Below are 16,487 nucleotides of genomic sequence, written 5' to 3'. Positions count from 1 at the left end.
TAATCCTAATTAAAACCACTTGGCCTAGTTCTGTAAAGCATCATAGCTTTTTCTGTGTTTCTGTTGTACACACCACAGTCTATTATTTCCTTGTTTCTCCTGATCACTAACAAAGTGCTGATTTTGTCAGGGCAGCTGAGCTAATTTTGTGAGCTCAGTGTGAAACGTTAGCTAAACAAAATTGTAGTAATTTCCCTTAATTTGTAATAGTGATTGGAGTGCAAACTAAATTTTCCTCTTGGGTCAATCCTATAATTTTCAATTAACTAAAAGTGATCGCCAGGCTTGCTCTAATCCTGTATTTTGTTTAAAGGGCTTGGAGGCATTTCTGAAGGTGAGAAGTAAGTGTGCTTATTACATGTGCATAAGACAAAAAAATAAAAATAATAATAATTAATAATAATTTATTAGATTGGTATGCCGCCCCTCTCCGAAGACTCAGGGTGTGAAGGGTATGAAGCATTTCCTTCTTTTTAAAAAAAAACATGTGAACCATCCTACATGTGTTAGCTAGAGCCCTTTATGCTCACTATATTAAAAAGTTTAATAACAAAATTCCCAAATATAAGCACAAACCTCCACATCTTTCCTACTGTGATAAGTGATTGTGGGTAGAAAACTGAAATGCAAGTCTGGATGCAGACAAAGCAGAAATGCTACAACGCAGGGTTTGAGCTGGGGATATAAAAAAACTGCCTGTGCTAGATGCACACTGGTTCTCTTGCCCAGTATTGTTTCTTTACTTTAAAGGCATGTGTGGGAAAGAGGGGGTTGGATTAAACAAGAGTTTAAACTGAAAGTGTAGATCTCAACCCATTTTTCATGTAAAATGCACTTCAGAGTATGGCCTTTTGAAATAAACCCAGGCCAGGTAAAAGAAAATAATGGATAGCTGCTTAACAGATCATGGAATAAAGGAAAATGCATTAAAATTATTCAGTGTGTTGGTATTAGTACAATGATAGCTACATCCACAGTTAAAGAAAGACTAAAGTACTGCACACTAGAGCAAATAAGCTTTCATAAGGACTGTTGGGAAGGACTGTATCCTTATTGAATACAGAAGAAGAACAAATAAAAGGGTCTGCAGCTAAAAAGAAGGAGCACTGGTGCTATTGATTCAATTTTTGCTGTATCCAGATCAAATAAACAAAGTGGATAACGACACACTATGTGAATGTGAAAAGATACAGAGTCCAGTATATCGTCTACCACTAGAAACTAATAATGACTTATTTTTGGCCAATGACAAAGCCAAGAAGGTGGCTTCAGCCTAGCATTTAAAGTCTGATATAGACACAGACTAAGAAGAATGGAAATCAAATTGGTTGTAAAACAAAATAATGAGAAATCATTCAAAGATTTCATCAAAACTTTTGAATTCTAGGAGCTTCTATTTAGCCTATCACATTCAGTGGTACTGTCAATTTGCAAACAAAGACATACAGAAACAAACTACACATTATTATATGATCTGATAAACTTCATTGAAGCACTTTCGAATAAATGTGACTATTGCACTGTAAGTAGGAGCTGGAATTGTATGATCAAGTTTTAACTTCACTGTCATTTTCAAATGGGCTTGAAAAATTATGGTCATATGTCTGTGGCAGTTTCTGGCACATGTCCGGAAACCAGGTTATTCAAACATCGTCCTTCCAAAATTCTCCTCATGCTTAGCACTATGTTATCTCTTTGTACATCTGGTGAATCCAGTTGAGATAACTCAGGAAAGCTGCCAAAGTTTCATTTATTACACTGTCAAACTGAGTTTTTCAGTGTTAGCAGGCTGTTAACAGTATTCACAAAAAATGTTTTCATGTAGATATGTACAACATTTGTCCAATTTGGTCAGGCATGTGGGGCATGTTGCAGGAATGTCAGTTGCCAGGAACTAGGAAATATGCTTTCTCTGCTATGTAGAACCTATCCCCTGGAATATTCTCCCTTCACATATCGGGATGACCCCCAACTCTGTTGAACCTTTGCAAGCCAGTGAAGACTTAGTTTTATGCTCAGCTTATTAAGATCAAGTGTATTAAGGGCCCCATTTCTTCACTGTATTAAAATCTATGGAAACAGTCTTACTTGTTGCCATATATATTGCCAATATATATGTTCTATTGCCTTCTATAATTACTTTTATCTAATGTTTTACTTATACAAATTACCATGCTATAATTGTTTGACAAATATATAAATAAAATAAATAAATATTTGTTTTCTACTGTCATTTGTTGAGATACATAAATGTAGATAGATAGATAGATAGATAGATAGATAGATAGATAGATAGATAGATAGATAGATAGATAGATAGATAGATAATCTTCATAGCCTCCAAATGTCCTTTATATCATCCTTCTAAATATTCCCACTCCTAGTGGTCACTGCAATCAAACATATAATCTTGACTCTTCGATTTCTGAATTGATTCTTTATAATGGAAATTTCCATATTATAACCTGAGAGTATGGGACATATCTATGCCCATATTAGGTCTGGCCAAGTGAATAAAGATGCTAGTGACGTCCCATTATAACACATAGATTAGATATAATTTCATTATTTGTATTCTCTGCTCCCAACCCCACCAGTAGCAACATTCTCTATTTGGCTTCCAAGATTTGAATCTTTTGGACAAGAATTTTAAAGATACCTTAAATTCAGGAATAACTAGATAAGAAAGCCATCTAGAAATGTGGCTAGTGTTCTATTGAAATGGAGAATGGGATTATTTGAATTGAGGACAGAATTCCCATTGGTTTTGCTGGTATATTCTGACATTTATTTAAAACATCAACCACAGAGTGGGCAAGCTATTTCTCCAAGTATTTTGGAGTAGAGCTATTTTGAAGTACAGCACTCATAACTCCAGTACCATAGCTAAGCCTCCAGGACGAGCAGGTATTTTGAAAATGGCACTGGAGAAACTTGGTTCATGAAGTGACATGACATTTGTTCCAGGCCAAGTCCCATCGAGGGCTGAACCATCCAATCAATTGGAGCCATCATACTCTAACAAGCTTCAATTCAACAAGTATATTACTGTAATTGTGGTTAGAAGACCCTCTAGTCTCGTTCAACTCTGACTCCCAACTTTCCATACAGCACTAAAAAGTCTGAAACTCCATTTCTACTGTTATCTATTCTCCTTTACTATGTTAAAGGATGCTTGTTACTTGACTACAGCCTCCTTATCCATCTCTTCTGGCAACAGGAGATGTGACAACTGTACATCCAGGCTACAAAGATAGTACTATTGACAGGAAGTCGAGCACTTGGAGTTTGTGAAGTTGCCATCTGGCATGGAAAAAATATTTCTCTTTTTTAAAAAAAGACATAGAAACATAGAAGATTGACGGCAGAAAAAGACCTCATGGTCCATCTAATCAGCATTGTGGTTTTTGTGAAAGGGGTTTTGGCAGTTTTGATATTGATTGATTGGTTGCCTGATGAAATAGGAGGGATTCACTTTTTAAAAATCTCATTTATATCCATCTTAAAACTTGTAGAATAGGAAAACACAACAACAAAAATCCATTTCAGTGTTTCCAGAGATGTCCTCATTTATCTAGAGATGCTACCTGTGGGTCTGGGTGTTGGGGAATCAAGCTGAGGTACTAACCCAACTCTTTTTTATAAAGAGTAGAAATGCTATTAAGATATATGGGGGAAATCCCTAAGTATACTATCAAATATTTGAGAGAGGGGCACGAACTTCTGAAAACACACAAAAAACCTCAAACAAATATAGAAAACATACTCAACATCTATAGAATACTTGGATGAAGGCTCAGAACTTTTCCTGATAATCAACAGAGAATAATAGCTTGTGGTAAGATGGGCTGGAACAAATGATCTAGCTAGAGAATTTCTCAAGTCATTAGAAGATATATATTTCTTCCTTCAGTCAGACTGTAATAGGCTCCATATGTATCGTTATATTTAATTCTGTGATCACTGATTCATGTTGCCTTGAGCTTTAGTTTGTGAGAAGGTAGAATATAAATGTAGAAAGCAAACACAGTGCTGATTACTTTCACCTAACACTCAATCTTTCAAATTTCTAACAGCCAAGCCATCAAAACATTTTCCTCTCACCGTGAACTTGATTTTTAATGAGACTGTGATGTTATTATTTTTCTGTTGAATTACAATCAGTAAAAATCATAAAGAATATGTGGTTGGATGTTTCACAGGATACAAATTATTATTTTAATTGTCATGTGATTAAAAAGAGGAAAGATTCTTTGTGCTGGAGGAACCTGCATTAATTTGGAATATTCATTACTACAATAACAATAGCAATAGCGCTTAGACTTATATACCGCTTCACAGTGCTTTACAGCCCTCTCTATGTGGTTTACAGAGCCAGCATATTGCCCACAACAATCTGGGTCCTCATTTTACCCATCTTGGAAGGATGGAAGGCTGAGTCAACCTTGAGCTGGTCAGAATTGAACTGCAGCCAGCATTCAGCAGAAGTAACTTGCAATGCATAGTCTCAAAGTGGAAAAACCACTAAATGTTGGTCAGCTATATCTTTTCCCATACAAAATAAAATGTAAACAACAATACCTGTGTAGATAAATCTTCCAGGTGTGCCTTTGCAGAACTGCTTGGATTTATAGGATAATGTAACTTCCACAACACCAGGAATATGTCGTGGTGGTGTTTGAACTCTGATAGCATGTGGCGTAATAAGCTAGAATAAATTGTAAGAATAGAGGAAATTGGTTAGATATAGAATAGTTATGTAATAACACTTTTTTTCCCAAATCACACTACAATGCTTTGCAATATATAATTAACCTGTCAGGGTTTGAATGTATTCTTGGAATAAGTAGCATAAAAGCCAATGACAACAATATTTGCAAATGTTATTTTCCAGATATAATTATATTAGCTCTATTTTCGTACTGAGCAAGCATTTATTTCAGGGTATCAAAATTTCTTGTAAGAAACTACAACTTTTGTTTGAACCAACTTGCAGTTTTTATCCTAAGGAATTGATTGATTGATTGATTGATTTGTTTGTTTGTTTGTTTGTTTGTTTGTTTATTTGATTGATTGATTGATTGATTGATTGATTGATTTATATACCGCCCCTCTCCAGCAGTATTTTCATTTTGCTCTCCTAACATATGCCAAATTCAATAGGACTGTCCTATTAGAAAACTATCAAGCAAAAAGTAAGGGCTTTCCACATTTCAGTGAAGGCAAAACTTAATTATAATATTATTCTCTGCAGTTTCATTTATTACACTGTCAAACTGAGTTTTTCAGTGTTAGCAGGCTGTTACAGTACTCACAAAAATGTTTTCATGTAGATATGTACTACATTTGTCCAATTTGGTCAGGCATGTGGGGCATGTTGCAGGAATGTCAGTTGCCAGGAACTAGGAGATATGCTTTCTCTGCTATGTAGAACCTATCCCCTGGAATATTCTCCCTTCACATATCGGGATGACCCCCAACTCTGTTGAACCTTTGCAAGGCAGTCAAGTCTTAGTTTTATGCTCAGCTTATTAAGATCAAGTGTATTAAGGGCCCCGTTTCTTCACTGTATTAAAATCTATGGAAACAGTCTTACTTGTTGCCATATATATTGCCAATATATATGTTCTATTGTCTTCTATGATTACTTTTTATCAACTTATCTAATGTTTTATTTATACAAATTACCATCCTATAATTGTTTATAAATATTATTCTCTGCAGAATACTCCATGAAACAGAGAAGGTTGCCCTCCTATAGTTGTTCTGTTGCATCCTAGAGATTCTGGTTTTGTATGCTTTAAAATATATGCTATAGCTTTTGAAGTATTAATTGCATACTTTTGTAAGACACTTTTACAAGGCTGGTCACAAAATAATAACTACAATATGTGAATATGTGTATATATGGGTCTCTTTACATCAGGAATTAGATCTGATTTTAACAGTCTTTCTCATTTGAGATTTTTAAATAAACCATTCTACTACAACATTACTTCATCTACTTCAAATATTTTCTCTTAACTCATTGGGGAATTGTAGTTGATTAAATGTAAAGCTGGGAGAAATTGTCTCTAAAATTCTGAGCATGTGGGTCTTTCTGTAACAACACAGAATGTTAATTTTTATTTGACACATTTCAGCTTTATTCTGTGACCTATAATTATTGCAACTATTGTTGCATATGTTATGAATTTGAAACAGTTATTGTTGATTCTGTACCACTTACCTTGAACTATGAAACTACAGTATAACCAACTTATCATAATTAGTTTGGGCTATTATAAAAAAAGTTACCATGCTCCAACTAGTCCTGTTGGTTGACACTTAAACATGCCATGATATGGCAATGCAATACAGTATTTATAATATAAAGAAAGACATATTAAAAACAGAATTTTTGGAATCTTGTTAAAGGCTGATTTAAAGTCTTTCTCATACAAACTACAAATTTTGTGAATATGAATGTGCCACGTACGAGGTGGCTAATGGAATGGAGAACACCCAGCCTCCTTCCTGTGCATACTTTGCTCCATTCCATTCCATCTCCTTAGTTTTATTTTAATTCAATTTTTAAATTTAAAATATTTATTTGTTTTAATGTTTTCTAATGTACTTTATTTAATGTTTGAAAGCTGCCTAGAGTCGCTTCTGGTGAGATGGGCACCATAACAAGTTTGATAAATATATGAATGTTTTTTCATGGCTTTCGATTATGAGAGTACAGTTCTTAACTGGCCTTGAGCTTTATCAATATGATATAAAATTGCTGTTACAGTTCTACAGAGGAATCATTGAGTCTGTCATCTGCATCTCTATAACTGTCTGGTTTGGTGCTGCAACCCAACAAGACCGACACAGACTTCAGAGGATAATCAGAACTGCAGAAAAAACAATTGCTGCCAACCTGCCTTCCATTGAGGACCTGTATACTGTACGAGTCAAAAAGAGGGCAGGGAAAATATTTACTGACCCCTTGCATCCTGGTCACAAACTGCTTCAATTCCTACCCTCAAAATGATGCTTCAGAACACTGCACACAAAGACAACTAGACACAAGAACAGTTTTTTCCTGAACGCCATCACTCTGCTAAACAAATAATTCCCTCACCACTGTCAAACTATTTACTAAGGCTGCATTACTATTAATCTTCTCATCATTCCCATCTCCCATCTCCTCCCACTAATGACTGTACGACTGTAACTTTGTTGCTTGTATCCTTACGATTTATATTAATATTGATTGCTTTCTGATTGTTTATTTGTACCCTATGACAATCATTAAGTGTTGTACTACATGATTCTTGACAAATGTATCTTTTCTTTTATGTACACTAAGAGCATATGCACCAAAGACAAATTCCTTGTGTGTCCAATCACACTTGGCCAATAAAGAACTCTATTCTATTCTGTTCTGTTCTGTTCCTGGTTAGTTTTATCTAATAATTTTTTATTTCAACAAATGAGAAAGATTCAATTTTTTTAACATAAAAAAAAATTATGAATAAAAGTATTCCATATACAGTACTTGAAATGACCATGAAGAAGTGACAAATCTATATACAGAGAATAAAACAAAGCCTTGTGAACTGCAAAGAATAAATATTAAAATAAATTATCTTATGTATTTTTTAATTATCTTATGTGTTTTTTATTGCAAGTCCCTTTATTATTAATCTATGAATCAGTCAGTTCCTTTTCTTGTATGCCTAGATTTTTCTGGCAATCTCAATCCATCCCCACTGGAGACTATGCACTTTCAGAGATTACTCCAAACTTCACGATCTCAGAATCTATGAGCTGCAGTAGCATAATCACTGTTCTCTGAAAAGATTCCCAATTCAGATCACAATCTGAATAAATTATCAGGTTTTTTTCAGATGCCCTCCCTTCCTTACCAGCTGCCTTATCAACAAACTGTAGAAGAAGGTCTGAACTATTCAGTTGTACTTACAATATACATTCTCCCTTCTATCACTATTTTGGGGTAAACCATTCGTTGATGGTTTACACAATAGGTCATGGGGAAGTATTCTAATCGAAGTAAAAGAGTAAAGAGCTAAACCTTTGTCTTTATCTTTCATATCATTGCCCCAATTCCATTCCGCACCCCCTCCCATTCACACTCACTACTTATTTAACTATAATCAACTATGGTTCCTCCAACTACAAATTTCACAATTACTATGCAGGCTTGAAATATAGGAATTTTAAAAGAGCCCTACTGGAAATGTCTCGTCCATTAGTTGGTTCTAAGAATAACCAACTAGGTCTTTCAAAGAAGGTAAAAAAAGAAGGCATAAAAAAATAACCTTGTCTCCTTGTTTGTCATTAGCATCTATAATTCAGACATAATTCGCCCCTGAAGCTGGAGATTTCATTTTAAAAGTATATGATCTATCTAATTTAAAACAAACAAAATCCACAAGCCAGCAGCCATTGTTATATCACATAACAATGGATTTAATATTTTTATTAATCATACACAAGCAATACAAATATATAGCCAGCCAGATTAAGGAAGACAGATGCATGACACAGAAAAGCACATTAATAGAAAAAAATAGAGGTCATTTAGGGTTCCATCTTTAAGTACACAGGACTAATATATATGCAGCAATAGCCCTTTCTCATCTGAAGAGTAAAATATTATAGCTAATATTTGAATTTAAATCTGATGTATGTATGACAGCCAGTTACTAGAAGACAGTGAGTTCTAGTTTTCTCTTAGACTTTAAAGCTTGGTAACCTTGGTTCAGACATTCTCTCTCAGCCAATCTCACCTTCATAAAATTGCTGGGATGTAGAAAATATGATGCGGGATCATTACATACATCATTTTGAGTTGCACAAAATAAAAGTGAGATATAAAGCTAATGATATAGATATATTTAAATTTTGTAAAACATATGTGTGTGTGTGTGTGTGTGTGTGTGTGATTTGACACAAAAAACATGTAACCCTTCCCTGGTACAGAGCTGAAGGGATTGGATACTGTAGCCTAGAGGTTAATTCTCTGCCTTACAAGGCAAAGGTTGCAAGTTCAGGTCCTGGTGAGGGTATAGCTGATGAGGCCAAAATAAGGCCGAAATAGATCTATCTTAATTTCCCTTAATTTTCAAATTCAGCAAAAACATGTGACACATACAGAATATAGTTTGTCAGCTATGAATAAATTATCTGCCTTGGAAATGGCCCTGGGTTGGGCCGAGAAAGCAAAAAAGGAGCTGTGATGTTCCTTCCATATACCAGGGTGATTCACCACAAAAAACATACCGTATATACTCGAGTATAAGCCGACCCGAGTATAAGCCGAGGCACCAGTTTTTGCCACAAAAACCTGGGAAAACTTATTGACCCGAGTATAAGCCGAGGTTAGAAAATGCAGTGGCTACTGGTAACTTATAAAAATGGAAACCAATAAAATTACATTAATTGAGACATCAGTAGATTAAATGTTTTAGAATATTTATTTTAAAGAAAACCAAAATTAGCTCTGTAAATTTAAAAGAGGGTAAATGAAAGCAATCTGGTAATAACAATAAAGTAAAAAGTAAAAAAAGTAGCTCAATCAGCAACCAAGCTAAAACCTATTTCTAAACCTAACCCAGGGGTCTTTAAACTTGACAGTTTTAAGACTAGTGGACTTCAACTCCCAGAATTCCTGCACCAGCCATGCTACCTCAGGAGTGGGAGTTGAAGTCCACAAGCCTTAATCTTTCCAGGTTTGAAGACTTGCATTTCTAACCCTAACCCAGGGGTCTTTAAACTTGACAGTTTTAAGACTAGTGGACTTCAACTCCCAGAATTCCTGCACCAGCCATGCTACTTCAGGAGTAGGAGTTGAAATCCACAAGCCCTAATTTTTCCAGGTTTGAAGACTCTTGCATTTCTAACCCTAACCCAGGGCTCTTTAAACTTGAGTTTTTAGAAGCCTGGAGAGAGTTCATGCTGTTTCCCTCCCCCCCCCCCCTCTTTAGCTTGCTGGCTGGCTCGTTGGCTTGATCTCCCACTCCTGATCCTCCCTCCTCCTCGTCTCCCTTTATTGCCCCATGTGTTGTGCAGGGAAGCAGATTTACTAAAGAGATCCACTTGGGACCGCAACAGGGAAAGGAGGAGGTGGAGAGCCAGAATAGCCCACAGCTGCGTGGGAGGAGGAGGAAAGGAAAGAGCTGCCCTCCTCCTCCTTCTCCTCCTTCCATAGCAAGTGGATCTCTTTAACAAATCTGCTTCTCTCTCCGGCTGGAGGCTTCTAAAGCCTAGAGAGAGTTCATGCCGTCCCGGTCCCTCCCACCCTTTAGCTTGCAGGCTCTCTCCTCCGCCTCCCTTTATTGCCCCATGTGCTGTGCAGGGAAGCAGATTTCCTAAAGAGATCCACTTGGGACGCAACAGGGAAATGAGGCGAGGAGAGCCAAAATAGCCTACAACCGCGGGGGAGGAGGAGGAAAGGAAAGAGCTGTCCTCCTCCTCCTTCTCCTCCTTAAATCTGCTTCTCTCTCCGGCTGGAGGCTTCTAAAGCCTGGAGAGAGTTCATGCCATCGCCGTCCTCCCCGTTTAGCTTGCTGGCTGGGCGCCCTCTTGTGGTGATTCGGCGCCCTCTTGTGGTGACTCGAGTATAAGCCGAGGTCGGGTTTTTCAGCCCATTTTTGGGGCTGAAAAACTCGGCTTATACTCGAGTATATACGGTATAACCTTTCCCTGGTACAGAGCAGAAGGGATTGGATACTGTAGCCTAGAGGTTAATTCTCTGCCTTACAAGGCCAAGGTTGCAAGTTCAGGTTCCAGTGAGGGTATGGCTAGCTGATGAGGCCAAAATAAGGCCAAAATAGATCTATCCTAGTCTCCCTTAATTTTCAAATTCAGCAAAAACATGTAACATATATATATATATATATATATATATATATATATATATATATATATATATATGTTTTCGTAAATTTTCACGGGTATATGTATGTAGATTGTTCTGAGTTCGGGTTTTGCCCTGTGTAATGTTTTGCATGTCTATGCGACGTTTCGGCGAAATCACATTCACCATCATCAGGCTGGAGTTCCAATCTTTGTGTTTTTGCAAATGAATATTAGCAACTGACATTTCTTCTTAGCATGTAGTGTGGGGGTGGAGATTTGCTTTGAATGTAGCAAATAGATTGGGTGACTATGCTTCAGTGATCTGATTGGTTGGTGTAATCATGGTTATTAGAAGGAATGGCATGAAGATTATGAAGTGTTTTCTTTAAGGCTGATTTCCAAATATAAAATTCTAAAATCATAATAATTAAAGGATTGACATATTGATTATAATGAAGTGTTTATTTTGTTTAAGGCTGGTTTCCAAATCTCTGGCAGGCGCGAGGTATCATCCCTTTTATTTAAACAAAAGGATCTCTTTTCAATTTCGATAGCTTCTAGAGAGATTCTTCTATATAAATTCTCTGTTTTGTGGAGTAATTTAGTTTTTTCAAAGTCAATTTCGTGCCCTGTTCTTTTAATGTGCTGGACAAGGGAGGAGGTCTTCTCCTGTTTCTTGACTGCATTCATATGTTCTGCCATGCGCTGGCTCACTCTTCGGTTAGTTTGTCCAATGTATGTGGCTGCACATGTTTTGCAAGGGATTTCATAGATTCCTTGGTATTCTAATTGGATTTTATCTTTGGGGCTCCTTAGGATATTAGATATTTTTTGGTTAGTGCAAAATGAGGTTTTGATGTTATGTTTTTGTAGAATTTTACTAATTTTATCCGTGGTGCCTTTGATGTAAGGAAGGATGGTGGTGCCATTGTCCTGTTCTTGATCTTGTTTTTTGGGGGGTGTCTCTTTATTGATTAGGTTTGTTATTGTTTTCTCTTTGAATCCATTAGAAATTAGTACATCTTTGAGTTTGTTCAATTCAGTTTTTAAGTGCTCATGGTCAGCTAAGCGTTTGGTTCTGGTGATGAGAGTTTTGGCCACTGAGGTGATTTGTGCGGGGTGGTGGTGTGAGTGTGCATTTAGATAACGGTTGGTATGGGTTTTCTTTTGGTAGATAGTATGTCCTAGGCTGCCATTGGGTTTTTTATAGACCAGTACATCTAGAAAGGGAAGTTGATCATTGATTTCTGTTTCCATAGTAAACTGTATTTTGGGGTGTAGGCTGTTGAGATGAGTGAGGAAATTGTCTAGTTTTTCTTTACCATGTGGCCAAATTACAAAGGTATCATCAACATATCTCAGCCAAAGTTTGGGTTTGTATTTGGCTTGCTCTAAAGCATTATTTTCGAAATATTCCATATAGAGGTTGGCTATGACAGGTGATAGAGGTGATTCCATGGGGGCTCCCTCTATTTGTTTATATCTTTGTTCATTATAGATGAAGTATGTATTGGTCAGGCAGTGGTTGGTAAGGTCTAGGATATATTTGGGGGGTTTGTGTTTGTCTTGGATAGCTGTCAAGGCTTCTGTAATAGGTATTTGTGTGAACAGGGACACGACATCGAAACTTACAAGTAGGTCATCGGGTTGTAGGTTTTGTTTTTTAATTATTTGTATAAAGTGGGATGAATTTTGAACATATGAGGTAATAGTTTCTGTATATGGTTGAAGGTATTTGGCTAAAAATTTGGCAAGGTTTTGTAGAGGGGAGCCTATAGAACTGACTATTGGCCTGAGAGGTATTCCTTCTTTGTGTATTTTTGGAAGGCCATAGAGTTTTGGACATATGGAAGATTTTTCTCTGGGGATGATTTTTTGCTGGATTTCTTCGCTGATGGGAGAGGCCTTGATTTTAGATTTGGTGGTTTTTTCTAGGGAGGTGGTAGGATCTGTGCTTAGGAGTTTGTAGGCCGGGTTTTTTAGTAGATTTGTCATTTTTTCCTTGTATTCTGCTGTGTTCATTACTATAGTGGAGTTTCCTTTATCAGCTGGGAGGATTATTATATCCTGGTTTTTCTTTAGATTGATAAGTGCCTCTCTTTCTTCCTGCTGTATGTTGCTTTTTGGAGGTTTACTAGAGCACAGAATATTAGTGACTTGGAGTCTGATTTTGTTAGCAGTATCTGGGTTGATTTTATGTAAAGTTGTTTCAATTCCACATATGATATTTTCAGTTGGTATTCGTCTTGGAGTTATTGCAAAATTAAATCCTTTTGAAAGAATATTGGTTTCTGTAGTGGTGAGTATCTTGTCTGATATGTTATGTACTGTTTTGGTCATAAGTTGTTGTGGAGGGCTGGGTTTTTGCTGTACCTCTAGTATTTGGAGTTTCTTATTATGTGTGTCTGTTTTGTATTGGGTTTCTGTTTCTGCCCTCCAGATTGATATTTGTTTGAATTTATCCCAGAGTAAAGGGTGTATTTGGTTACTGATTTTAAGGTGAAGAGAGAGTAGACTTTTGTTGATTTCATCAAGTATGAATCTTTTTTTGTGGAGTTCATTTCTGATTAGGGCTAATTCAGTTCTTTTTAGGATCCTCTCTATGGTTGGGGTTTTTGGGTGGAATTTTAGTTGGAAGTATTTGGGAATTTTGGATTCAAAGAGAAAACAATAACAAACCTAATCAATAAAGAGACACCCCCCAAAAAACAAGATCAAGAACAGGACAATGGCACCACCATCCTTCCTTACATCAAAGGCACCACGGATAAAATTAGTAAAATTCTACAAAAACATAACATCAAAACCTCATTTTGCACTAACCAAAAAATATCTAATATCCTAAGGAGCCCCAAAGATAAAATCCAATTAGAATACCAAGGAATCTATGAAATCCCTTGCAAAACATGTGCAGCCACATACATTGGACAAACTAACCGAAGAGTGAGCCAGCGCATGGCAGAACATATGAATGCAGTCAAGAAACAGGAGAAGACCTCCTCCCTTGTCCAGCACATTAAAAGAACAGGGCACGAAATTGACTTTGAAAAAACTAAATTACTCCACAAAACAGAGAATTTATATAGAAGAATCTCTCTAGAAGCTATCGAAATTGAAAAGAGATCCTTTTGTTTAAATAAAAGGGATGATACCTCGCGCCTGCCAGAGATTTGGAAACCAGCCTTAAACAAAATAAACACTTCATTATAATCAATATGTCAATCCTTTAATTATTATGATTTTAGAATTTTATATTTGGAAATCAGCCTTAAAGAAAACACTTCATAATCTTCATGCCATTCCTTCTAATAACCATGATTACACCAACCAATCAGATCACTGAAGCATAGTCACCCAATCTATTTGCTACATTCAAAGCAAATCTCCACCCCCACACTACATGCTAAGAAGAAATGTCAGTTGCTAATATTCATTTGCAAAAACACAAAGATTGGAACTCCAGCCTGATGATGGTGAATGTGATTTCGCCGAAACGTCGCATAGACATGCAAAACATTACACAGGGCAAAACCCGAACTCAGAACAATCTACATATATATATATATATATATATATATATATATATATATATATATATGTAGATTGTTCTGAGTTCGGGTTTTGCCCTGTGTAATGTTTTGCATGTCTATGCGACGTTTCGGTGAAATCACATTCACCATCTTCAGGCTGGAGTTCCAATCTTTGTGTTGTTGTAAATGGAATATTAGCAAACTGACATTTCTTCCTAGCATGTAGTGTGGGGGTGGAGATTTGCTTTGAATGTAGCAAATAGATTGGGTGACTATGCTTCAGTGATCTGATTGGTTGGTGTAATCATAGTTATTAGAAGGAATGACATGAAGATTTTATGAAGTTTTTTGTTTAAGGCTGATTTCCAAATATAAAATTCTAAAATCATAATAATTAGAAGGATTGACATGTTGATTATTATGAAGTGTTTATTTTGTTTAAGGCTGGTTTCCAAATCTCTGGCAGGCGGGAGGTATCATCCCTTTTATTTAAACAAAGGGGTCTCCTCTCAATTTCGATAGCTTCTAGAGAGATTCTTTTATATAAATTCTCTGTTTTGTGGAGTAATTTAGTTTTTTCAAAGTCAATTTCGTGCCCTGTTTTTTTAATGTGCTGGACAAGGGAGGAGGTCTTTTCTTGTTTTTTGACTGCATTCACATGTTCTGCTATGCGTTGGCTCACTCTTCGGTTAGTTTGTCCAATGTATGTGGCTGCACATGTTTTGCAAGGGATTTCATAGATTCCTTGGTATTCCAATTGGATTTTATCTTTGGGGCTCCTTAGGATATTAGATATTTTTTGGTTAGTGCAAAATGAGGTTTTGATGTTATGTTTGTGCAGAATTTTACTAATTTTATCCGTGGTGCCTTTGATGTAAGGAAGGATGGTGGTGCCATTGTCCTGTTCTTGATCTTGTTTTTTGGGGGGTGTCTCTTTATTGATTAGGTTTGTTATTGTTTTCTCTTTGAATCCATTAGAAATTAGTACATCTTTGAGTTTGTTCAATTCAGTTTTTAAGTGCTCATGGTCAGCTAAGCGTTTGGTTCTGGTGATGAGAGTTTTGGCCACTGAGGTGATTTGTGCGGGGTGGTGGTGTGAGTGTGCATTTAGATAACGGTTGGTATGGGTTTTCTTGGTGTCCCTGTTCACACAAATACCTATTAAAGAAGCCTTGACAGCTATCCAGGACAAACACAAACCCCCCAAATATATCCTAGACCTTACCAACCACTGCCTGACCAATACATACTTCATCTATAATGAACAAAGATATAAACAGATAGAGGGAGCCCCCATGGGATCACCTCTATCACCTGTCATAGCCAACCTCTATATGGAATATTTCGAAAATAATGCTTTAGAGCAAGCCAAATACAAACCCAAACTTTGGCTGAGATATGTTGATGATACCTTTGTAATTTGGCCACATGGTAAAGAAAAACTAGACAATTTCCTCACACATCTCAACAGCCTACACCCCAAAATACAGTTTACTATGGAAACAGAAATCAATGATCAACTTCCCTTTCTAGATGTACTGGTCTATAAAAAACCCAATGGCAGCCTAGGACATACTATCTACCAAAAGAAAACCCATACCAACCGTTATCTAAATGCACACTCACACCACCACCCCGCACAAATCACCTCAGTGGCCAAAACTCTCATCACCAGAACCAAACGCTTAGCTGACCATGAGCACTTAAAAACTGAATTGAACAAACTCAAAGATGTACTAATTTCTAATGGATTCAAAGAGAAAACAATAACAAACCTAATCAATAAAGAGACACCCCCCAAAAAACAAGATCAAGAACAGGACAATGGCACCACCATCCTTCCTTACATCAAAGGCACCACGGATAAAATTAGTAAAATTCTGCACAAACATAACATTAAAACCTCATTTTGCACTAACCAAAAAATATCTAATATCCTAAGGAGCCCCAAAGATAAAATCCAATTGGAATACCAAGGAATCTATGAAATCCCTTGCAAAACATGTGCAGCCACATACATTGGACAAACTAACCGAAGAGTGAGCCAACGCATAGCAGAACATGTGAATGCAGTCAAAAAACAAGAAAAGACCTCCTCCCTTG

The 16,487-nt window shown here is 36.6% G+C and overlaps 1 protein-coding gene across 7 annotated transcripts in view; it reads right to left on the bottom strand.

Moving 5' to 3' along the window:
* Nucleotides 1–16,487, bottom strand: part of EBF1 (EBF transcription factor 1) — a 416,173-nt gene that overhangs the window by 62,168 nt on the left and 337,518 nt on the right. For all 7 annotated transcript variants that reach the window (XM_070738987.1, XM_070738989.1, XM_070738991.1 and 4 more), the window contains exon 10: nt 4,582–4,708. In XM_070738987.1, coding sequence (XP_070595088.1) covers nt 4,582–4,708 — 127 coding nt within the window. The remainder of the gene's footprint in view (nt 1–4,581; nt 4,709–16,487) is intronic.

This window comes from Erythrolamprus reginae, chromosome 2 (genome assembly GCF_031021105.1).
Source record: "Erythrolamprus reginae isolate rEryReg1 chromosome 2, rEryReg1.hap1, whole genome shotgun sequence".
NCBI lineage: Eukaryota > Metazoa > Chordata > Lepidosauria > Squamata > Dipsadidae > Erythrolamprus > Erythrolamprus reginae.
The sequence above is the reverse complement of the archived record's forward strand: the minus strand, read 5'-3'. Positions and strand labels throughout refer to the sequence as shown.